The sequence below is a fragment of the Rattus norvegicus genome, chromosome 18, assembly GCF_021556685.1.
Source record: "Rattus norvegicus strain SHRSP/BbbUtx chromosome 18, alternate assembly SHRSP_T2T, whole genome shotgun sequence".
Classification (NCBI taxonomy): domain Eukaryota; kingdom Metazoa; phylum Chordata; class Mammalia; order Rodentia; family Muridae; genus Rattus; species Rattus norvegicus.
In genome coordinates, this window is record NC_141551.1 from 73107501 (window position 1) to 73131317 (window position 23817).

Below are 23817 nucleotides of genomic sequence, written 5' to 3' on the forward strand. Positions count from 1 at the left end.
GACCAATGCCTGGGGCAACCTTTCCACCTCCATAGATGGTGCCCTCACCTGGTGTTCAGACCTTAGGGCTGGGCCCGCTAGACCAATAACTCTTCCTGATGCCCCTTACGTGATCCCTATTCTCAGTGCCCCCTTTCTCCCACTTCCTATGGACACGGAGCATATTCTGTATCCCAGCTCAAGATCCTCCTCCTCCTCTTCCTCTTCCTCTTCCTCCTCTTCCTCCTCCTCTTCCTCCTCCTCCTCCTCCTCCTCCTCCACCTTGTCCTCCTCCTCCTCCTCCTCCTCCACCTTGTCCTCCCCAGTCCACACCATCACTCAGAGGCCTTGTGTGTCAGCAGGAGCATCCTCCATGGCGCCCACCACCTCTCCACCTGTGCCTCACAAGGGTTTGGAAACAGCAGAGCCCTGAGGACAGTGATAAGTAGGTGTGGGGACCCGAGCTCTGTGGCTGGCCTGGGCATGTTAGTATGGGCAGCATGGTTAGGCCTGGAGGTGAACCTGGCTGATGGCCTCTGCCTCTCTGTTGGTAGTTATCTCAGGAATCTGCTATGGCAGTGTGAGGGCATCACGGGGCTCAGTGGACAGGAGAGAGAAAAGGCGGCAGAAAAGCCCAGAGACAAGAACTGAATTCCTATGAATAACGTGTCTGTGTGTGTGCACACGCGAGTAGCAGGTGGTGACTATGCACTGCCCAAATGAACAAGTCTGGTGGTCTTCCCGGAGCCCACCCCTCTTCCTCCTGTGCAGTCACAGCAAAGAGACAGTCGTCAGGAAGCAGACCCTCTCCACACATGATGTCTGCTGACACCCAGGTCCTGGATTTCCAAGGTTCCAGAACAGTAAGATGTAAACGTCTGTTTTGTCGTTGTGACTGGAGTGAACTCAGTAGCTAAGGATGGTACCCCGAAGAGGAGGAACGAGGAGCAGGAGACCTTGAGACCAATCAACACGCCACCTCCCTCAGGACAGGGGAGTTGCCTCCAGCCAGCCTTGAGCTAAGTTCCCAGGCTCACAATCCCTATGTCACGTTCCAGGCACCAAGTTTAATGGATGCTTCTAGAAGCCATACAATCTCACTCACGTGTGTGTGCACATACAGAACACAAATGTGTACAGTTGGATAGTTTTGGGAAATGCTAGTGAGGAAAAACTAAAGATCTCTTTTACGGAAGCCCCCTTGCAGAGCTCTGAACGAGGTAACACGGGACGCACCTCTTCAGCAATACGGTGGGATTGTGGGCATGCGTCACTTGCCCACAGAAAAACCTTTTAGCAGCAAAGGGCCCTGGCATCCGGTGGAAAGGCGTGAGGACTGCCACCCATGTTCCTATGTCAAGTTCAATCCCCCTGGCAGCTTCTAGAGATGTCTCTCAGACATGCACGCTGCTCTCTCTCCCCCCCAGCCCGCACCCTCCCATGGCTGAGTATGCTAATCCCGTTACTGAACTCACAGTCATTGTTGCTTCTTGGGAGACCTGAAACCCTGGCATGGTTTTCATGGTCTTCTAGGACAACACCCAGCTCACGACAAGCCTGGGTTCGGAGTGGACTGTGGACGTTTGATGTCTGAGCAGCAGGCAAGACTGTTGTGTTGATGGTTTAGGATCCATGGTGAGGCCTGATGGTGCCCCCGGTCACCCCATCCTCAACCGGTCTCCTCCCCTGCTGCCCTTACCTGCAGCATGACCCCTCCCCCCACCCTGCCCCACTCAGAGCACACCCTTTAACCCTTCCCCCAGCACATCTGTCTTCATGTTAAGAAAAGACCAAGTCCACTCTTGGCCCATCCACCTATCCATTTCCCACAGAGCTCAATTGTTTTCAGGGGAGGTAAGGGACTGGGACCATGCCTGGCACAGAGAGGACATGACACAGATATCTGCTGCTGTTCTTGTGTGGGTGTCATCATTGTGTCCCCAGGACCTGACTTGGGGCCCTGGATCAAAGGCAGAGGCTCAGTGTACCTCTGCTACATGAGCCGAACAAACTCTCTCCCTTAACCTGAGCCCCCTCACAACCCTGTTGGGAGGTCACCATGATTGTTCCCATTTCAGAGATAAGAATGCTGAGGCTCGAAAGTTCTTCCTCTTACCACAGTCAAGGCAGCAGCAAGCAGCAAGCCGCAGAGTTCCACAGGGCAGATCTTAGTGAGCGGCCACGTGTAACCTCGAGGGCAGCCTGCTGGGCTCGCACCAGAGCAGACGAAATACATCCAGAGCTTACTTCATGGTGACAGGTTAGAATGAAAGCCCTATTGTCAGAGGCCAGAACCAATGGCCTGGAAGAGTTGACCACTTCGGAAACCTCGAACATCCCTTCACCCCTCACATGACTCTTTGGAGGATAGAGAAGCTCCCCACGGGGTGCTCAGGCAGGTTCAGACCAGCAGAGGGAGAGGAGAGGAAGCAGAGCCGGGGTGGACATGTCCAGGCCAGCGGAGAAGGCAGGAGACAGAAAGCGGACGACGGGATGGATGGGATGACAATGAGGCAAGAGGACCCAATACTCCAGAAAAGGAAAGGACAACTCGGACAAAAGTGACAGCCAGAGGACTCTGACATTTACCTCTTGGATTGAATCTGGGCCCATGTGGGCAGGACAGGGGCCAGAACTGGCCCGGCAGCTGCAGGATCTATATCTCCCCTCGCCCAGAGGCCTCCAGGCTTCTGAGGGTTTCAGTGGCCTCTCCCCATCCAGGACAATGGTCCACGCTGCTACCCAGACTGGCCGCTGACTTAGTTCTGGTTGTGGGGCCTGACTGCGTTCTCTATGCTTTTCAGGAGTGTCCAGAGGTATCACTGGGGAGGCTGTGACCGGAAGACACCTGTGTCTCTGCTGCCCACGCTCAAAATGGAGACTCTGAAATGCTTACAGAATTAAGGTACATGCAAGGTGCCTGACCCTGTCTCCTGTATGGCCTGACTTCCCAGGATCCCTCTGCACTCCCCATACCCTCGAGACTGTTTCTAACCTGGACAGGCAGGCAGGTGCTTGCAGAAGGGGAGGGAGCACCTGGGTAGGGTTGAGAAAATGACCGCCTCTTGCTAAACACGCAGGAGTTTGTGTACCTCTAGCTCCATATGCATCATAATTGGCTTCTACGACCTTCCTGTGCACTGGCATCAAATCAACTCTAGACCATCTTTTCCGAAGAGATTAAGGTCCTGATGGTAGGGGGCATAGATTGTGAGCCTGAGAGTAAACTCTAGGCTCTCTTTGCTATTAGTGTGTGTGTGTGTGTGTGTGTGTGTGTGTGTGTGTGTGTGTGTGTGTGTGTTTCTCTCTTCTTCTCAATCCTTACTCCGAAATACACACACTAACACCACCACCACCCGGTCCCTTTCTGAAGAACATTCAGCAGCCCTAGCCCTACCTGGGAACCAGCCCCTGGGAACTGGGGGAAATTAAGGGAGCCTTAGTTTTAAGGGGTTTAGGAAAGGTTTGCTAATAGCAACTAGTGATGGCTGTCCAACACTGTGTGTGTGTGGGGGGGGTTGTATTTAATACCACTATGGTATGTATTTTACTTTACCACAATAAGAAGGAAAGAGTCTTGAGGGTATCTGGTGCACCAGGAACAGCTCCAGCTGAGAGTCCCCTCAGGAGCCCTTTCTCATACCCCAACCATGAATTCATTTCCAAGCCCTGATCTCCTTCTGTCCGATTACATTCACGTTGTCTTCGAGGCTCGCCCAGGCACACCTTCGGCAAAGCCACCCTTAACTAAACAGAGTCCCAACTCTAGCCACTAGATAGCTTGGGTCTCCAGCACCGGGAAGAAGGGGGCTTGGGCCGGCCAAGCGTTCTCCACCTAGCCCTGCAGTGTTCACACTGAGGAAGGATATGAAACAGCTAGGCTGGGTATATCACAAAGTTCTAGATTCTTTGCTCAAGTCTGTGTGAAGTCAGATTCCTTGTCTAATTTATCTAAAATCACTTTTTTTTCCTATAAATTCAGAACTGGAAACGCAGTCCACCCTGCCTTAAGCCCAGGTCTTTTTCTGACCCCGGACTCAGCGTTCTGGGATCTGCCAAGCACGTATCTAGTTTCCCTGAAGTCTAGAGGCTACTTGAGGACAGATGACCACTTGTGGAGGGCTTGGGGGGAACCTTCAGGCATGGCACAGATCTGGAGGCCTGGGGCTGGCAGACGCCCTGCTGTGGAGACAGCATAACAGCAGAGCTGGCCTCGGTCACCTCTCTTGCTTCTCATCCTGCTCTTTCTCGCACCTCTCTCTGGGAAGGCACAGGGACCCTTCAGAAGAAATGCTACCCTAAGCTAGTACCCAGGTCACCCCGTCTGTCTGGCCTCACTTGTGTGACCAAGCTGAGGACCCCTCCCTCATTCCAGCTGGTCCACCTTCTCATCCACGCCATACCTTCATCCGGGCATCACCTCTTACTGCCAGTCCTCTAGGGCTTTGTGACAGGGCAACACCCTGCTCTGGTGCATCTCTCAGTTCCCCAGTGCCGGGCGACTCCCTCCTGACCTGGTTCCACTCCTCCTCTGCCCATGAGGTAAGGCTAAGGCTGTGGCTTGCTTGCTCTGTGAACACTGACGAGACCAGGACGGAAGCCCTGTCCAGTGCCTCGGTGATCGCCCTCTGCAGGAGCTGGGTAACGTTTTGGGGTGATGGGGTGACAGTAGTACAGGAAGCTCCTCCCAGCTCTCTGTTCTTTCTGTGGAACGTGATCTTCGGCTCTGGTCAGCAGACCAAGGCCTCAGAGGTAAAGAGGTAGGTAGTGGGGAAGCCTGTGGTCTTTCACTCCAGGGAATAAACCCTGCCAAGCAGGCTGAGGTTTGGTGGAAGAGCCTCTTTGGCTGAGGAAAGACAGCCAGGAGCAGGAATGGTCGCATTAATCCATCAGTTCCCACAGAACGGAAGTTGTTGCTCTGAGATGGGGTTGGGCCAGAAAGGCAGCAGCAACCCAGAGAGAGCCCTGAGTTCTCAGGATGGGGGCAAAAGGGATTCGGGCAGCTGAGGAGAAAAGCTGGAGCGACTGAAGCTGTCTGGAGAGACAGGGAGCAAGGCACCTCACCCCTTCCAGCCCCCCACATTGGAGGGAGGGGGAAGCAGCAGCTTTTGGGTGTTGGGGGGCGGGGGACTTCTTCCATCCTTGAGACAGGTGCTAGCTGAATCCTGCTCCCTCCAGGCTGAGGCTCCTGGCTCTGCACCTCCATCTCTGATACTTGTTCTCCGGGGTTGGGGAGGCCAGCCCTAAGAGCTAAGAAACACCTTGGCATTGACGTGCCCAAGCCACCATGCGGGTGACGTCACCGTCCCTTTTTTGGATGAAGGGTCTACCCAGCCTGAGGCAGCATACTTCATTCCAGTTTCAAGGAAAGTTGCCTCTGCCCCCCCCTCCCCGCACTGTTCCTTCCCAGCCCTCGGCACTATGTAACCTGCCAACAGAAGGGCACTCGCCCACCATGCACCAAGGCACACGTGGCTGCCTCCCGGAGAAAAGGCAAAACGGGGCAGAGGAAGTGCAAGTTCACACCAAGAGGAAATCATGATTTTTTTTTTTAGAGCAGGATGGGGTAATTAGGCCGATTATCTCCTTGGCAGACAGGAAGTGATGTCGGAGAGCCCTCAGCTTTGGCCAGCCTCACAGGGTGGTTAGCAAGAGAGCGGGATGGGAGCCAGGACTATTTCCACCGAGTTCCGCAAGGGCCCTTATTACTACTCTTGCCTTTGGCTGGCTTCTCTGCTTGCTTTGTGAGCATTATTACTTCGTGTGACAAGCTCCAGAAAGCACCAACTACAGGCTCACCAGCTGATGGACTCGGTACCAGAACCGACGGCGAGCCAGGCACACGTGCTCATGGCCAGGGCAGATGTTCCCGACAGAAGGACCAGACCCTGCGCTGCTGAGATGATCGAGATGATCGTCTCAACTGCATTGCTGCTCTATCCCCTCGCCTGGACCCTCACTGAGCCTGTCGGTGAAAAGGCCTGGTAGAGGGCAGGAACCATCATAATAACCCTCAGCAGTGGGGGGAAAGGCCAACACAGGGAGGCCTGCATCCCATGACACGCATAGTGAATCACATACCACCAGGAATGTGGCCACGCGGCCACTGAAGGCTAGGCCTATGAGAACGGCACAGCCAATCGTGAAGCTGCTCATGCTGAAATTGGGGGGGGGGGACTAGAGGGGGGGGGGGTTGTAGCTCGGTGGTGGAGCACGTGCCTAGCACGCCTGTGGCCCTGATTCCACCTCCAGTGTAAAGCGGAACTGTTCACAGGCCAACTCTACGCACAAGCACAGACCGAATGCAAATGCAGAAATGCGGGAGGCTTTCCACGCATGCGCCCAGCAGATCACGCCAGGGCGAGTGGCCTGGGTGGACTCTCTAGACTTTCCGAATTAGGGTCCCATCGTCTCTGTGATGTAACGCTCGTCAACGATGAAGTCACCAAGGTGATCTAAGAATCACCACAACAGGGACTCACAGCGGGAGCGGCACCGCCTCTCCAAAGGGGCAGCTACTCTATCTGCAGAAGTCAGGGCACCTCCCGGACGCCTGGCAGCTTCCTCGTAGTTAGCATCTTGAGGTGAAGAACTTGCCATCCCTGCTGGAGACCCCGTTGGTCCTCCATTCTAACCTCTAGTCCTTCAGCCATTCCAGCCCTGCACTTCAAAGTTCCCTTGTGGGGATGCAGGCTCAGTGCTGAGAACATAACCCCCTCATGGCTTGACAGCCTGTGTGGACACGGAACCTGACTTTCTGAGTTGTTCCCACCAGATACAAACACCAAGCGAAATGGCTTTCCTGTGCTTAGCTTGCTGTCCCGGGGTTTCCTAACAGTCTGCAAACTACAGAAGACGCAGGGAACCAAGACTGGGTGACCAGTCAGCGTGAGTCAGCAGCCACTTGGAGTAATGGGGAGACAATAGCAAAGGCTTTTGCCACTTTGAACCTCAGTTTCCTTCCAGGTCCTCAATTGTGGGCCCTATAGGCTATGGTTACACTTGAAGGAAATGACTTGGTAATGGGCTGACCCTGAGGTCACTCCTCCCTAGTCTCCACCTGCTCTTGCTCTCGTCACACCCATGGGCTGTTGAGCTCCAACTGTGCACCCAAGATTGGTTCTCTCTAGTTTCTTCTTCCCCATGGGTACAGATGACATATTCTCTCTCTCTCTCTCTCTCTCTCTCTCTCTCTCTCTCTCTCTCTCTCTCTCTCTCTTTGTGTGTGTGTGTGTGTGTCTGTCTTTGTCTCTCTCTGTCTCTCTGTCTGTCTCTCTGTCTGTCTCTCTCTCTGTCTCTCTGTCTCTGTCTCTCTCTTTCTCTCTTTCTCTCCCTCTCTCTCTCTCTCTCTCTCTCTCTCTCGTGTGTGTGTGTGTTTGTGTGTGTGTGTGTGTGTGTGTGTGTGTGTGTGTGTGTGTGTGTGTGTACAAACCCAGCTAGGACCTTGGCATTCAAATGCCCCTGAGTCTCTTTTCTTGAAAGTTGAAATTCAATAAAACATCACACTGTGACATTAGGGCACAATGGTACAGCTGCCAGAGGGGCTGAAGTTTTGAGGCAGGCAGCTCCCAGGGAAAGCCTAGCAGCTGAAGATACAAGGGAACAACCCAGTAGGGGATCCCAGACATGGAGAGCTTCACAACCCTAAAACAATTAGTACTTTTGGTATCCTACTCGACTCGAAGTACAGAAAAGTCATACAGGTCCCGACTCTAGACATCAGTCCCCTTCTCTCTGCCAAGTCCCATGTTTATCCACGTACTGGGTTCATAGCTCACCAGAGCTGTCTGTCCCCTTGTCTCTGTCCTTGTGATCTTACACTGTCCAAGGTGCACCAAAGACCTTCTGTCTCCCAGTCCTCCACATGGACTTGATCCTTGGTCATTCCTCCTTCATGGCAAGGCCCGTGATGTAGGCCTGTATCTCACCCCTTAGACCAGGAATCTGGCCCCAGCAGATCGTGCTACCTCTGCTTAATGGAAAACCAGAGGCCAAAGAAGAAAGTCCATAGGCCTCAGAAAGTGGCCTCAAAATCCCATCCAGATGTGTCTACACATTCTATAGACCTTGTGCTACGTGGCCCTGGAGTTATGATATAAGGAGACTTATTCAAACACAGGACCATGACCCTACGGCTGCCCCTGAGCTGCAGAAAGCAACCATTCCACCAGGTCTCCCCACCACCATCCATGTGCACACACCACATGCATGGCCTGTCCCCCGCCCTACCCATGTACATGCCACCTCAGAGGCACACACGGCAAAGCTCCACAGTATCACCATCTCTGACCTCATGCGATCTTGACCCTTGGGACAATAAATACTTACAGTAGTGAATGGCAAGCAGCCGCCGGCTTTATACCCTGTCCTTGACACTGTCTTGTGCCAGGTGTCCTTGTCTAGTCTAAGCACATCCTACGAGGTAGGCTTTATGATGGCCGCTATCTAGCTGATGCTCAGAATGGTACCTATAGTCCCTTCCAGGTCAAGACAGCCAGGGCTCAAGTCCTAGGCCACTCCAAATGAGATCACTCTGCTGCCCACTCAGGCCCTCTGCTCAGGGGTCTCAGGTAGCCTCTGGTTGGCTGAGCATTGCTCGCTGAGTCTCAGCCTTAGGAGAGCTCCCTTCCCCACCCCCTTAGCCCAGTGTTTGGTCCAAGCAGGTATTTAATAAATATGCATTAACCAAAATGAATGAGCACGTTATCAAATGGAGGGATGAAGGGTTGAAACACGAAGAGCGGGCATTGCAAGTCGTTCATCAATTACGCCAACCCTGAGCTTGCCAAGGAAAAGCTCTCTGTGCCTAAACCATCCCACAGACAGACACTCCTTTGCTTCCATGTGTTAAGCCAGGGATTTTTTTTTAAAGCTATTTACACGCATAGAGAAACTAAGGTGGGAGTGTCCTGTGTATCAGGGCTGCAGCGGTCCAGCAGGATTGAGAGACCCACAGTCACGGGTCAGAATCATGAGCCAATTGTCCTCTGGCCAGCTCTGGGACAACTCCACCTAACACCTGGTATAGGCCAAAGCTGTGGCTTGCCCCTTCCTAGGAAGCCATCAGGTCTCCAAGGAGAAACTTCAGGGTGCTTATTGACAGAGAGAAAAGACAAGGGAAAGAGTGGGCAGAAGGTGTGACAGCCCCAAGAGAGACAGCAGTCTGCATGGCCTTTCCCCCTCATCTTGATTGCATTTGCTGTTTGGTGGGAGATTTCTACTAAAGAAAACTGATTGATCAAGAGGGGCTTATGTGCTGCTGGATGTCCGGAAGGGAAAGCCAGAAAACAACAGACACCCTCCATCCCAAGAGACCTTAGGGTGCCGGATCCTGGAGTCCAAATTTCCTACGGCCGCTGAAAGGATAAAGAACAGTGTGCAGTGTCTTTATAGTTGTGGGATCATAAAGTTGGCGGGGGAACTCTCCTGAGCGTGTTCTGATAACCTGTGTTGTAGAGAGCCTCAATACATACACAGCAGACTCAATACGCTGCCAGGGCATGGTGCCATTAAGTCAACTGCTTTCGTTCCAGTACAACTACTGGATTATTGAAGAACTACCCTTGAAATGTACCGTTAAGAGAATTCTGAAACGCTGGACGTTAAGTTAGAGGAAGAGAATAAAGCCTTAGAGCTGGTTAATATTTATCTTTGGGGGGGAAATGAGAGTTGTCACCCAGTTTGTCTTGATTAGGTTAGATGAAAGGGCTATTTTGCTTTAGCAGACTTAGGTCTCAAACAAACCGAAAAAGAGAACAAATGAAAGAAAACCCAAGAAACCTTCGAGGGCCTGGCTTCATAGGCCTGCGTATCTCCTTTTTGCACACATCATAGCACAAGCCTCCGCCAGGAACATCCGTGTGTGTCCATGTGTCACTGTAAATCAGTTCAGCTTTTCCACCCTGGCTGGGGAGAGAAGAACAAAGGGCTGGAGCAGAGAGGGCAGCCCTCTGGGGTTGGGGGTGTCTCATGAGGCCACAAGGATAGCGAAGCGGTGGTCAGGCAACAGGGAAATGACCATCCTCCCGGAGGGGACCAAGGGAGGCCCTCCCAGAAGACAGCCTAGAGGAGCCAGGACTAAGCACATCCGCCAAGAGAAACAGCATCAAATGATGACCCCTTGAAGGAACCATGAATTTCTTTAATCAACTGATTTCCTCTGGTGTCTAAAACGCCTCATTTAACAAGGCTTGTTCTGGGCTGAAATTGAATGGATGTAATTGACAAATGCTTGAATTTGGGTTCCACTGGGGGTGGGAGGGGAGGAGATAACTTCTCTGTTGGCTTTTCCAGAGCAATTACAGGAAGGGGGGCAAGGGTGGTGGTGGTAGATACTTGGGAGAGTTCTTGCAATTTGGACGGAGGTCCTGACTTCCCTCCTGACCTCCCCACCCCCACCCCAGCAAGCACACACACTGAGACAATGGCCAGATCTGGTTTGCCCTCTCCCCAGAGAGGGCCTAGGGCCACAGATGAAGCAGCTGTGAAGCAAGCAGGCTGTAATCGGCTTTAACTGGCTCACAGCCCACAGAAAGTACAGGCTCTTACCCCTACCGTCCCAGGTGGGGCTGCTGCCAGCTCTGGGATGGGGAGGGGTCTCAGGGTCTTCTGTCCCAAGCCATCTTCCTCACCCAGGCTCTAAATGGCAAATTTACATTTCGGTTCTCAAGAATCTCAGTCTACACATAGCAAAAGGTTGCTTTAGCACTTTGGATCACGGCTTCGGCTACATGCCACGTGTCACCCTCCCCCCACCCCCCCCCGGGATGATTTATAAGGACAGTAAATCAATGAGACAGTGAACGAAAAGTTAAAACACAACTCAAAATGGTCTTTTCGGGTGAGTGATGCTACAAGATTGCTAGTTAAGAACAGTATCCCTTCTCTCAACCTAGGTGTGATTTTTTTTTCCTTCCCAGTGCCTCATACCTTGGACGCTACATGGAAAGTGGAGGGGACTGAGTACACAGGTGGCCAAAGATCTAGGATCTCTGTACCTCGTTGGGCGGTTGGGTGAGACAGGACAACTGGCCTTCCCCATGACCCCAGGCTTCTATTGTTATATGGACTACATGAGATTAGAGTCACCTTATCAATACCACAAAAAAGGGAAAGAAGAGGAAGGGAGGGGGAGAGGGAAGGCAAAGAAAAGGCATTCACTCGACTCTTACAATGGGAGGTGGGGGTGGTGGTTGGGCGAGGTTTGAGGACAGAAAAGCAAGGAGGCTCTAAACAGCGGGATACAACAATAAATGGGGAAACAGCAAGAGAAAAAGCACACTAGGTTAATATAGGAAAACTAGTTCTTTATTGAGATCGTATATTAGTATTAGTGGATTCTGTGTGTAACAATGTCATCATGCACACGATACAAAAAAAGGGAGAGAAAAAAAATAAAGGAAAGAAAAGGCTGGGCCCACCATGCTTCGGGAGGGGAACGGAACAAAAGCAGGAGTACAATGAGCGGATGGCCCGGGTTACACGACCACAGTGCGGTTCAGCAGGGCAACATCTCTAACCGAGGGCTGTACATTGTCCACTGGGGGGTGTAAAAAAAGACAGATCATGCTTCAGTTTAGTACAAGAAAAGGTGAGAAGATACACAACCAAAAGGGTATTCGATACATAAAAATTACCCACAAAATAAGAACAGGAAGTAATTCAGCACAGCAGAACACGCTACCCCTGTTTAATGGAAAACCATTTTGCTGAGGTTTTATTTTACTTTGTTTTGTTTTTCTTTCTTTTTTTTTTCTTTTTCTCTTCTCAGATTGCCAAACGGCCTTCTGAGGCAGCTTCTTGGGACTATTTTGGAAGGGCCCTCAAAGCAGGCGCCTTATTCTTTCTCGTGATCGCTGCTGTTTTGTTTCAGTGTTCGAGCAGGTCTGGCTGGCCAGGCAGCAGAAGGGAGCCCCGAGGGCCAGGGCAGATGTCCAAAGATGCTCTTAACGTTGTACAATTAAACAATTAGGACCTATGGCCACATCGGCTCCCCTTAAGACAGGGACCTCGGTGCACCAATTTTTTTTTTTTTCAAAAGCCGAAATAGCAGCAACTGTTGTCATTTCATTGTGGATTTTCTTTTTAATATGTATTTAATAAATTTTGCCTCCAACTAAATGGTAAGCCTGGGTGCTGCTGGGAGGGCAGCTGATGGTTACCCAGACAAGTGGGGAAATGGGCTGCTCCAGCCTCCAAGCCAAGGCAAAAGGAATCCACTTAACAGGGATTTACAGTGCAATGTACTCAGCTAAACAAGATGAAGATACAAAAATGGTTATTTCTCTGTATCTATTCTGAAATGGCCTACATCCTACACTAGTACAATGGAAACTAAAAGAACAGGCTTAAAGCTAGCGGACTATATAATAGTTTTACAAGAAAATTGTGGTTTAGGACCTTTCGGTTAAGCATTAGTATCCTCTATCAGAAGGTCATGAGTTTCTTAGCACATGGTTTCTTGAGCCCATCTCACCCCTCAGACCCTAAAAATTCCTGTGGGCGTGTTTACTGTGGAAGTTTGCCTTTGCAATTTTGCCAGGCAGAATTGGTTTTGGTTTTTTTTTTTTTTTTTTTTTTTTTTTGGTTTTTTTTTTTTTTTTTTTTTTTTTGTATTTTTGTTGGTGGAGGGGAGGTTTAATAAAAATAAAATTTAAAGGCAGCTGAACAATTTGAATTTCAAAACATGGAACCAGCATGCTGCAATGGTATTTAGGGATCGGTGGTATTAATGAGAATGAGAATGATTTAATCAGGATAATTATACTTTCAGGCTCAACATCCTTCTTAATCATTTTTGAATTTCTGCCTAGTGTAATGTTCCACACCCGTTTTAAGAGGAAATGCCAAGTAATAAGAAGTAATTGTGTCCTGGGGAGGGGGCGGCATTTCTCGATCTGGTTTGACCTCCCCTCTTGCCCACCCCCAAGCTGGCCTGAGATAGGGGATACTGCCGCTTAAATAGCAATGCTTTCCTCGGATGGAGACAGGAAATGGTTAAGAGGGTGTCACAATACAGCTAAATGCGAGGCAGAAGGGTCACAGCGCACACAGCAGCGAGTTGACCATTCACTGAGCTACACGATGAAGAAAAAAAAAAGATTTGATAAATGCAGAATGTCATCACTCTGTCATCACACAAAAAAAACTGCAGTTCAAACAGACCTAAAGGGCCAACCTTGCCTTTAGGGTTCTGGGGAGAGGCGCGGGGTTGGGGACAGTTTGGCTGAAGGGGGAGGGCTGGGCTTTCCTGGCCTGGTGCAGTCTGGCCCCTGGGGCTCACTAAAGCTCTGGCCCTGAGACCCCACCCCCGCTGGACTCGGAGGACCAGCCGGGTTGGCCCAAGGGAAGACATCATTCTCGTAAGGGCCCGGGGGAGGGCTGGGGGCGCAGGGGGGGAGTGAATGGGGGATGGGGGTTAGCCATAGCCAGTAGGAATTTAAGCAGCCGTGGAGTGGGAGAGAAGAAACATTTCCAAGAGAAATGTGAGTCCAGAGGCAGAATACAAAAAGAAAAAAAATGAATTGAAATGTATCTCAGATTTGCTTTGGGAAGTGGGAATTTCTGATTAAAAGAAAATGGAAGAAATGTGGGGGGCGGTGGGGGAAGGGGGAACCAAGCTATTGTTGCAGGGGAATGTAAGGAAAAGGGGTGTGGGGTAGGGGGACCGTGCAAACACACCCCATCTACCACAGTTAAAAACAAAGACAGAGCCAGCCTGCTGCTTGGTCAACCCTTGCCCCAGGCAAAGGCCTGGCGTAGGGGCAGCTTCCCACCTCGTTCTCACGCACAGCTCAACACCCAAGGAACAGACAACCCGCTCCGGACCGGCCCAGGGGTTCAAGGCAGCGCACGTCTGATTTCCGAAGCGCGTAAGCAGGCGCGCACACACGTACACACACACACACACACACACACACACACACACACACACACACACACACACGCACGCACGCACGCACGCACGCACACATGCACACATGCACACGCACACACACGCGTTTTGAACCTATAAATGCAACTGTCATACAAAGACAGTTGCGGAAAGGAAGGTGTGCAGGGCCACAGAATATGGGCAATAAAACAAAAGGATTAAAGGAGAGAAAAGGAAGACACAAGAAGGTGCAAGTGCCCATAGAAGGAAAGGGGTTGAAGCTTGGGATGGGGCTGATATCAGATCCCAGCTCACTGGCTATTCGCCTTAAGGCCCCGAAAATGAAAAAAATACAAAACAGAACAAAACACAATCTGCCTTTAAAAAAAGAAAAAAAAGGCAAATCACAGAAAATCAAACCTCTCTCTCTCTCTCTCTCTCTCTCTCTCTCACACACACACACACACACACACACACACACACACACACCACAGTATGCATCTCTTCCCTTCTTTCGGTCACACGGGGCTAGGTCGGGGAAGGGGCTGTAATTTGGAGGAACCACGTCCGCCGCAAATAATAATAATGATAATAATAATAATAATAATAATAATAATAATAATAATGGGGCTGGGGAGGAAGGGACCCAAATTCACCAAACCCTAACTTCACTACAAAAGCTCCCGCAAGGGTGCCACCCCACACTCGGGGGTCTCCCCGAAAGGGGTGGGGAGCAGCACCACTCGCCTCGCCCCGCGGCTGTGCCTGCGCCCCCGCCCGCCCGCCGCGCCCGCCCTCGCCCCCGCCCCCGCCCCCGCCCGGTGCCTGCGGCGATCCGCGCTCGGAAAGAAGCAGACCCCGAAAGGAAAAAGCGATACCTCTGTTTCGCACAGAGCCAAACACTGGAAGCACGAGATAGCCGACGTGGACCAGGACCATCCTGGCTCCTCGCGCAGCGGTGGCGGCTGCGCGCGGGCCCTTTGTGGCGCGGCTCCGGGGCGCGGGCGGCGGGGCTGCGGGAGCCGCCGGGGCGGGAGGCGGAGCGCGGGGCGCGGGCGGCGGGGCGGCGGCTGGCGGGGAGACAGATGGCCCATGGAAAGGCTCCCTTCCCGGCCCCTCTCGACATTCAAAGGCGCTGGGGCCGCAGCTGCCGCCACACAAAGGCGCGCGCAGCCAATGGGAGCGGAGCGCAGCGCGGCGCGGCCTCGCCGGAACCGCGGGGGACAGCGGGGACCGCGGGCGCGCGGGGCGGGGGAGGAGGTGACGGCTGGAGGAGCGGGCGGCCAATCGCGGGGCCCGCTGCGGTGCGGGGGGGTGTGAGGGGGGACGCGGGGCGCGTGGAACCTGGCGCGGTCCTCCGGCCGCAGCGCGCAGCGCCTTGCACACACACGCGGGCGGCGTGCACACGGAGCGTGCACACCACGGGAGACGTGCTCCCGGACATGTGGAGGCGCGTTCGCCAGCGCAGACGGGCAGCGAGTGCACACGACCCAAAGGTCCCTGGGCACCGCACACAGGTCACTCGGGGACGTGCGCACACAGGCTGGCGCACGTGCGAGCCTGACTGCAGGCGCAAGTGAAACTGGAAAGCCAGCAAGCAGCCGCAAGCAGGATCCAGGCACTGCCGCACAGACTTGCACACAACCAGGAACAAATGCCTTGTTAAAGCAAGACGTTTGCCCAAAGACACACAGAAGGGGACACACAGTGCAGACGCAGGTAAGACCGCACACTCCGAGCTTTCTGCCTGACACACTGTGGTCTTATTCTTGCAGAGCACAAAGCTCCCCGAAATTTGTTTTAATTGTAAAACACACATTCCCTGAGCTGAGCACAACGTCAGTGCGGCGATGCACTATCCAAAAATCCAACTCCCCATCTCCACTGTTCACCTGCTCTGACATTGGCACGCCCAGCCATTTCACAGGCACGCCCACTTCCGCGTTCACAGGCAAATAGATGACTTGAGGGTTTTTTGCAGACTCGTAGCCACGTGGAAGCCCAGCTTCTGTGTCAGGAGTGACCCTTGGTCGGCCAACTAGATACTTAAGAGAAAGCAAGTCACCTCTGAAGCCCTGTTCTCAGAAGACAGCCAAGACTACCTTCAGGCACATTCAGCCTGCCAAATATGAAGACACTCTTAGGGGAGAAGGCTTACAGTCCATACCAAGACCAGAGATCACTTGGGCACCCACCTGCTAGCAAGATAAGTTTGTTTTCCTACACCAGGCCTCTCTTCGAGACCTAGTGACTGCTTTAATCAATTAACCTAGTATGGACAAGCTGGCAAAATCATATATTGAAAGTGGATGGAATCTAATGCCGGTGTTTCTCAACCTGTGGGTAGCAACCCATCCTACCAGGGTCACCTAAGACCATCAAGAAAACTCGTATATTCACGTTGCAATTCATACCGTGCTCTGAAGAAGCGATACCAGGGAGAGGAGCAGAAGCTAGGGGAGCAGTTAAAACGAGTCCTGGAAAATGTTCTCTGACACGTTTAGATTGGCTGGCCCCATCGAACTCAGCCTAGAGAAGCCCTACCAACAGTCCCAAGCCGGGCCCTCAGATAATTATCTCTAGCTGGCTGGCAGCTCTTTCCCATTTTCATTGTCTATCAAACATGTCATCACCAAAATGTCAAAGACTTTAGCCAACACCTAAGTACTAGAATGTCTTCCTGTCCCATTGCAGGCCTGCCAGGTATATACATTCTCAGTGTTGCCAGAATCTACAGAATGTTTACATTTGACACGAGGCCCATTTCCCTAGGCTAACTAGTCGTAACGATCATCAGAGAGGCTTCACCTAGTAACTGATGGAAACAGACGCGGAGACCCACGGTGAAACATCAGACGGAGCTAGAGGAACCTGAGGAAGAGGGTGAGGAAGGAGCCAAAGCGGTGGGCCGAAGTCATGAGGAAATCTTCTTAGCGGGTCAGGCTGAGATGAAGACCCTCAAGTTTGGATCCCTCTGGAACAGGCTGAGAAACTAGGTTTGGCACAGGGGGTGAGGCTCAGAAGTCACGTCAAAGAAAGAAAAAAACAGGGTGCTAAGGAGGTAGCCTGCAGGCATTCCGATGAGGACACCACAGAAACTCCATGTTCTCAGGCTGAGGTCTAGACGATAGGAATAGGTGGGGCTGGGCTGCTGGGCTTCCCATGCAGTCACGGAGCAGAGCCCAGATGCCACTGAGGTTCAAGCTGAATGAAAGCGTTCAGTTCCAGTCGAGCCCCGGGGTCTACAGTGCCCTTCCCCAGTGCTGCAGGTAATGATCCTAGCACCCGGCTGCCCAGCTGAAAGGCTGAAGGTCTTCAGTTCCCCAGCAGGGAAGTGGGGTAAGACAGTGAAATCCAGAGAAAGTGATTCGGGCAGGAATGCTGTGAGAGAATTTCCCCAAGGATAGCACTCACTTCAGAGAGAAGCAATGAACTGGTCAAATAAAGGGAAGGAGCCAGGCAGAAATCTGACCTTTCCTATCCAAACTGCACTGCGTTGGGATACGTGTTTAATGGGATGTTTCTCTTTAGAGAAAGCTTGGGTAAGCAGTGAAGAAGCAATACAGTGAGACTGTGAGGCACATGACATCATACTTCTAGGCACTTAGCTCCAATAACTGCCACTTTCAGCTAGAGGAGACGGGACATGACATGTCGCCCGTGTAGCTGGGAACATGCCACCACCTCGGTCTTTCCAATAAGTGGCATCTGAACCTAATCAAAACTCCTAAGGAATATTCCTTAATAAGAAAGGGAAATGGTGTGAAAATACTCTGGGGGAGCAATCAACTCCCCTCCATTGCCCAAACAGGAGCAATGGAGGAGGAGCCTGCAGAGGCTTAGGTACAAGTCATCCAAGTGATGTGTGTCTAGGTGTCTTAGTTAGGGTTTTACTGCTGTGAAGAGACACCATGACCAGGGCAAGTCTTATAAAGGCCAAGATTAAATCAGGGCTGGCTTACAGGATCAGAGGTTCAGTCCAGTATCATCAAGGCAGGAACATGGCAGCATCCAGGCAGGCATGGTGCAGGAGGAGCTGAGAGTTCTACATCTTCATCTGAAGGCTGCTAGCAGAATACTGGCTCCTAGGCATCTAGGAGGAGGGTTTTAAAGCCCACACCCACAGTGACACACCCACTCCAACAGGGCCACACCCACTCCAACAGGGCCACACCCACTCCAACAGGGCCACACCTCCCAACAGTGCCTCTCCCTGGGCTGAGCACATACAAACCATCACACTCAGTTTTTGTGAAATGTAATTTGAACAGCAAACAGGGGTAAGGCAATTTGGGAAAGGTGATCGCTGGTCTTTCCGATACTAAGCATTGATTTGTTTTAGGCGAGAGAGTAAATTGTGACAGCGTCCACACAAACAACCTTGCCCTTTCTGGGTGTGAAATGAAACTCTCTAGGGCAATGGTTCTCACCCTTCCCAATGCTGTGACCTTTTAACACAGTTCCTCACGTTGTAGTGACCCCGCGACCATAAAATTATTTTCATTGCTACCTCACAACTGGAATTTTGGTACCGTTATGAATCAGAATGTAAACATTTTCAGAGATAAAGATTTGTCAAAGGGATCTCGACCCACAGGTTAAGGGCCGCTAATCTGAATGGTTCTTACCGCTCTACAGAAGGAGGATACATAAATAGAAATAAAACGGTACCCTTGCAGGTAGGCTTTGAGTTAGTAATGGAAAAGCACGTGAGGGTCTATTATATTGTTTTCTACATTTGTCTTTGAAATTTCTTCAAAAGTAAAAGAAAACAAAACAAAAGAGCTAGTCCTTGTGGCTCTTGCCTCCGATGGCATTAAGTCTACCCACTGCTGTGGTGGCTCTGCTCCTTTAGCTGCTCAGAACATGTCCTCCAGTGGTGGCAAGGGAACATACGCATGCCAGTGGTAATAGCTAATACAGAGGACCAACGAAAGTATGATGTGCTGTGTGTGCGTGCGTGCGTGCGCTCGTGCGCACGTGCGCGCGTGGGCGGGCACACACAAGTGGGTTCATGCACCTACTGAGGTACTCAAGGGTTTATTTAGAAGGCAGTGAGGAGCACCAACACTGTAAGCTAGCGTAGGGTTAGGAAGTAACCTATCTATGCACAATGTAAGCAAGACGGTGGATCAACTGCAAGGCCTGGACATCAGTTAGGTGGGTTTGGAAACCAGTTCCTAGAACAGTATGTTGAGTCTGAGCAGGAGTGTACGGAAGGAACAGAGGACACACCGAACATTCCTAACCAGGGAAAAGAATGTTCTGCGGGCAGCTTTCCTTATGACACAGTGCCAAACCCATCTGTTCCCAAACCCAGAGCGGCACCATTCAAAGGACTCAGACTCCGCTCTGAGAGGCAGGGTTTCCACTTATTAGCCGCGTAACGGTTTGACTCTCATCATGTTCTGATCTGTTCTGATGGAACATGAAGAAGACCAAGGCGGTGCCGAGGGACAGCCAGAGGCCCCTGTACCTGCTGTGCTCTTCTTTATATCGAGACAACCTCTCGCGCTTACCTGAGTACAAAGACTACATTTCCCAGACTCCTCTGCAATCAAGTATGGCTCTTGACTCACTTCTGGCCAATGAGATGCAAGCCGAACTTCACGTGTAATCATTTCTTTTAAGAAATGTCCTTCGAGGCAAGGAGTTATACCTTTCCTCTTTCCCTTACTGTTTGTACTAACCAAACCCAGGCGGTGGTAAAGGCTGAGCCTGGAGAGGCAGCCATACACAATATAGTGGAAGGGAAAAGCTGGAGGCGCAGGTCTGAAATATCTTGGGTAATGAATGATTTCACACCAACCGCAGGCCAGCACTCCTACTGTTTCTTAAATACAGGAAAGAATGAAACTTCCACCTCATTTAAGCGTCATATAGCTGTTTACAACTTTCTCTCATTGTCTCCCACCAGCAGGTGTCACTTCATTCCAAAACTGGCTCCGCCCCACGTGTACACTGGACAGAAGCGACCTGTCTTGACTGTGACACAAGACCAACTTCGAACTTGTCGAAATGGGTAAACTACAAATTCACAGGCTTTAAAATGCACGAAAAGAGGTTACCGGGAAACAGAAAGCAGAGGATCGCTAAGGGTGTGGAGAATGAGCGAGGTGTGAGAGGCGGTAAGGACGATTTAAAATTTCCTGCAGCTCACGGAGACGTTATGACTCCGCTTGCTTCTGTATTCCTGAAGCGCCTCTTATCTTGACCCGCAGGTGGTTGAGGGGTGGGAACACGCGAGACAGACGGCACAGGGTGATTGATGCACAGATGTGCCATTCTCAGAAGTGCTTCTCACACTACAGTGTACATGAGAAGCAGGTAGAGGGGCTGGGAGATGGCTCTATTGGTAAAGTGCTTGCTTTGCAAGCATAGGGCTCTCGGTTCGGATTTCCAGTTCCGTGGAAGTTTTGCGCCGTGTCCTAAGCTTGTAATCCCAGCCCTGAGCAGGCAAAAGCAGGTGGGCCCCTGGAGCTCACTGGTCATCCAGAGTGTCTAAGTAGTGAGTTCTGGGTTTAGGGAGATACCCTCTCTCAAAAACTAAGGTACAGCACAATTGAGCCCCAAATCTTCTGGTACCCATATGTTGTACATTTAAGCCCATCTATTTGTATACATGCACACAAACATACACATGCAATCATATCTCTCTCTTTTACGTGCGCGCACACACACACACACACACACACACACACACACACACACACACGCATCAAATGGGGACCCTATTTAAAAGAAGCACCCCCAGTCCCTGCCTCCCACATCTGTAGCAGATGTGCAGCTTGGCCTTTATGCAGGTCCCCCAACAACTGGAAAGAGGGCTGTCCCTGAATCTGTTGCCTGCCTGTGGATTGTGGATCCTGTTCCCCTAACTAGGCCACGTTGTCTGGTCTCAGTGGGAAGGTTATGCCTAGTCCTGCAGTGACTTGAGGTATGGGGGTGGAGAGGTGGAGTGAGGGGTGGAGGTGGGGCTCCTCTGCCTCCGAGAAGGAGAGGGAGGATGGGGACAGACTCTGTGTGAGGAGGGACTGGAAGGAAGGGGAGGTGCTCATATTGGGATGTAAAGTGGATAAATAATTTTAAAAAAAAAAGAGAGAGGCATCCCCAGGTCTTGGTCCCTGAGAGTCAGGACATCCATGGTTGGCCCTAGAACCTGCATGTCTTAACAAGTACCACCTCCATCACGCAGATGATTGGGGTTCCCTCTTAGAAAAGCATAGGTCTGAGTTCTAAGCTTCAGCTCAAATGGGGCTGCCTTGCTTTACGCTGCACCAAATGCCCAGAACCCTAGCACTCACGCACACCAGGGTGCTCAGCGCTGGTCTACGGCAACGAGGATCTCTGTGTAGCCTTGAACAGCGTGGCCTGGAGAGCACCCCCACCTCACATGGCTCCGATACACAGAAGTCTGTGAAAAAAAAAAAACAAACCAAAAGACATTCTAATGCGACAGAAAATAAGGATTCTCTTCTTTTTAAACGTCAGAATCTCGGCCCAGCGTTTGATCCTGTGGTGGCTCATCCTGCTCTCTGTGCTCACACAGCTGTCTGCGTGACCCTCGGTAAACTATGTGTTTCTGAGTCATCTCTTTGGAGACAAGGCCTGAGGTATTGAAAGCCCTCATTAGAGAGGCTTCTTTTCCCCTCCCAGTGGATGACAGCTAATACAGAGACACAAATGGTCAAAATCTGAGAGAATACGAGTCTGCAGGGTGCTCAACCATAAGTAAGACATCTATGTCACACCCCTTCCCCAGAGGCTTGAGGAACATTTTGGAAGAGGCTGAAAGATTGGGAAAGCCAGATTACAGAGAGAGCTGTCATAAAACAGTGGCCTCTGGGTATCACAAGGGTATGGCACTCGTGAACACAGCAGCTGTAGCTGCCACATACTACCAAACTACATAATACCAGGTCAGTCCACATTTCAGCATGGATGGGAAACTCTCACAGCCCCCACACCTAGGTGAAGGCTATTGAGGTGAAGGCTGCTGGGAGGGGAGAGTCCAGTTGCAAAAGACCTTTGCAAGGTGACAAAGGGCTGGCACCCTACTTCCTGAGACTGCCTTTCTGGGTCCACCTATCAATCCAGGGGCTCATTTAGTGTGCACCAGAGCCTCTGCCTGTGCCAGCTCTCAGATTTAATCAAGCCTGTGCCTCATGCAGGCCAGATTACATATCCTGTCACTAAGTCATATCATTTTATTGTATGTGTATGAAGAGTCTAAGAGTTTTCTTCAAAGCTTGGCTTATGAGAGGCACTCTCAGCTTTTATTGCTTTCTCTGGCAGGGAGGGCCCTAGTGAATCTGGTCAGTTTCAGGGACTTCCTGATGCTATTTTTGAGATGTTTACCTTGTTTCTTTGAAGGGTGGAATGTTTGCTGTTAGGTCGCTTCCCAAGCCAGGAATCAGATGATTAGGAGACACCTGAAGATTCCCTGAGCACAGACTACAAGTCATCTTGTGGCAAGTCCACTCCAGCAGGGATGAAGTGGCCATCGAAGGGACCTGGAGTGAATCCTGTTGTGTCACCACTGTTTCTCATTTGTGCTTGAAGGGAAGTGCAACATGTTCTCACCTCACCTATTTGGTTTGTGTGTTTGTACTGAAAAGGGTAGAACACAGATAGTGTGATGTCTCTGGGAATTTGCCTATTTGGGGTTCTGTCATGTAAGTAGTCCTAAAACATGCATCCTTTTATGCCTGGCTTACTAAGGTGATGTCTTCACAGCTCATCCATGTTGAAGCACGTTCAGAGTTTCACACACACCCCTTTAGGCTGAATATCATTCCTTTGCACACATAGATGATATTTTGTTTATCTACTCATCTGCTTGCGAGACCTGGGTTGTTCCTCCCTCTCAGCCATTGTCAACAGTGCACAAGCGTGAAAGCTTGACATCAATCTCCCAGCCAAGGTATCTTCAATGTATATTTAAGAGAAGTGTTTCTGGGTCATATGGTAATTTTGTGTTTAACTTTTCAAAGGAACCTTCAAACTGGATTTTTTTCTGAGTCTTGCTTTTAAATGCTGGGGAAACATCAACTCCACTGTGAGGCCTCTCCTCTGTGCTCTGGGACCTCCTAGGCATCTAAAGAGTACAGCCCATCACATCAGACTCTAACAGGATACATTCTGGTATCTAGCTAGAAGTACCTTACAGGCAGGGAAAAAGCACCTACTCCACCCTCGTGTTCCTCAGCACCTCCCATTGCTGAGCTTGCCCATGGTAAATCCTATAAATGATTAAGTAAACCCCCTTTGCTAATCGACTAGGCAGTCAGTTACCCCCTTAGACTGCCCAACTAACTACCCAACTGGCACACTGACTGAACTAACATGGCACCTCTCCCTGTTCTTTCTGCTGAATCATGCTCTTCTCCTCCTGGTTGGAAAAGGAATACTTCCCACAACCTGTCTACCATGAAGGATTTAAGTGTGTGGGCCAGAGATCCAACCTGCACTGTCAAGTAAGTCGCCATGGAAAAGCCTCTTGGAGCCTCAGTGTCCCGGTAGAAGCTGGAGATGAGATTGAAAACACACTGCTTGGATACCCAGGTTATACACACACACACACACACACACACACACACACACACACACACACACAGGCTCAATGCACTGGGAGAAAACCTGCATTGTCTCTTTCCAGTCTCTGACTCCCACAGCTCGTTTGGTTTGGAGCTTCCAACCCAGTCCCTAAATAAGGGTCACGCACTCAATAAACACTGCATGAGCCAACTGCTGGTTTGTCCTCCAAAGAGTCATGGCTTTCATTCCAGGCACCAGAAGACTCTGAGACCAGAAACACGGTCTGAGGGTGCTATTAGTCAGGCTACTACCTGTTTATAAAGCTACAGGTTGCTCTACACAGCCCGGTGATAAGGCCCCATTGCTGAAGAGAACACATGTATGTCATCAAACATGAAAAGCTGAGCTGGTGCCTCACCGGAAGTCTC

At 51.1% G+C, this 23817-nt stretch overlaps 1 protein-coding gene and 1 long non-coding RNA gene across 5 annotated transcripts in view; one reads left to right on the forward strand and one right to left on the reverse strand.

Annotated features, from left to right (window-relative positions):
• Positions 1–14826, reverse strand: part of Ark2c (arkadia (RNF111) C-terminal like ring finger ubiquitin ligase 2C) — a 111323-nt gene extending 96497 nt beyond the window's left edge. The window contains 1 exon segment of the mRNA NM_001164505.2: positions 14731–14826. Coding sequence (NP_001157977.1) covers positions 14731–14791 — 61 coding nt within the window. The 5' untranslated portion in view covers positions 14792–14826.
• A 363-nt stretch (positions 14827–15189) lies between these two features.
• Positions 15190–23604, forward strand: LOC108348739 (uncharacterized). 4 transcript variants are annotated; one of them, XR_015643078.1, is made up of 4 exons: positions 15190–15571; positions 19770–19980; positions 21344–21419; positions 22226–23604. It is a non-coding gene; the product is annotated as an uncharacterized LOC108348739 (long non-coding RNA). The 4 variants fall into 4 exon arrangements; XR_015643080.1 differs by having other exon boundaries at positions 19773–19980; XR_015643077.1 differs by having other exon boundaries at positions 15421–15571; positions 21344–21465.
• Positions 23605–23817: the final 213 nt, after the last annotated feature.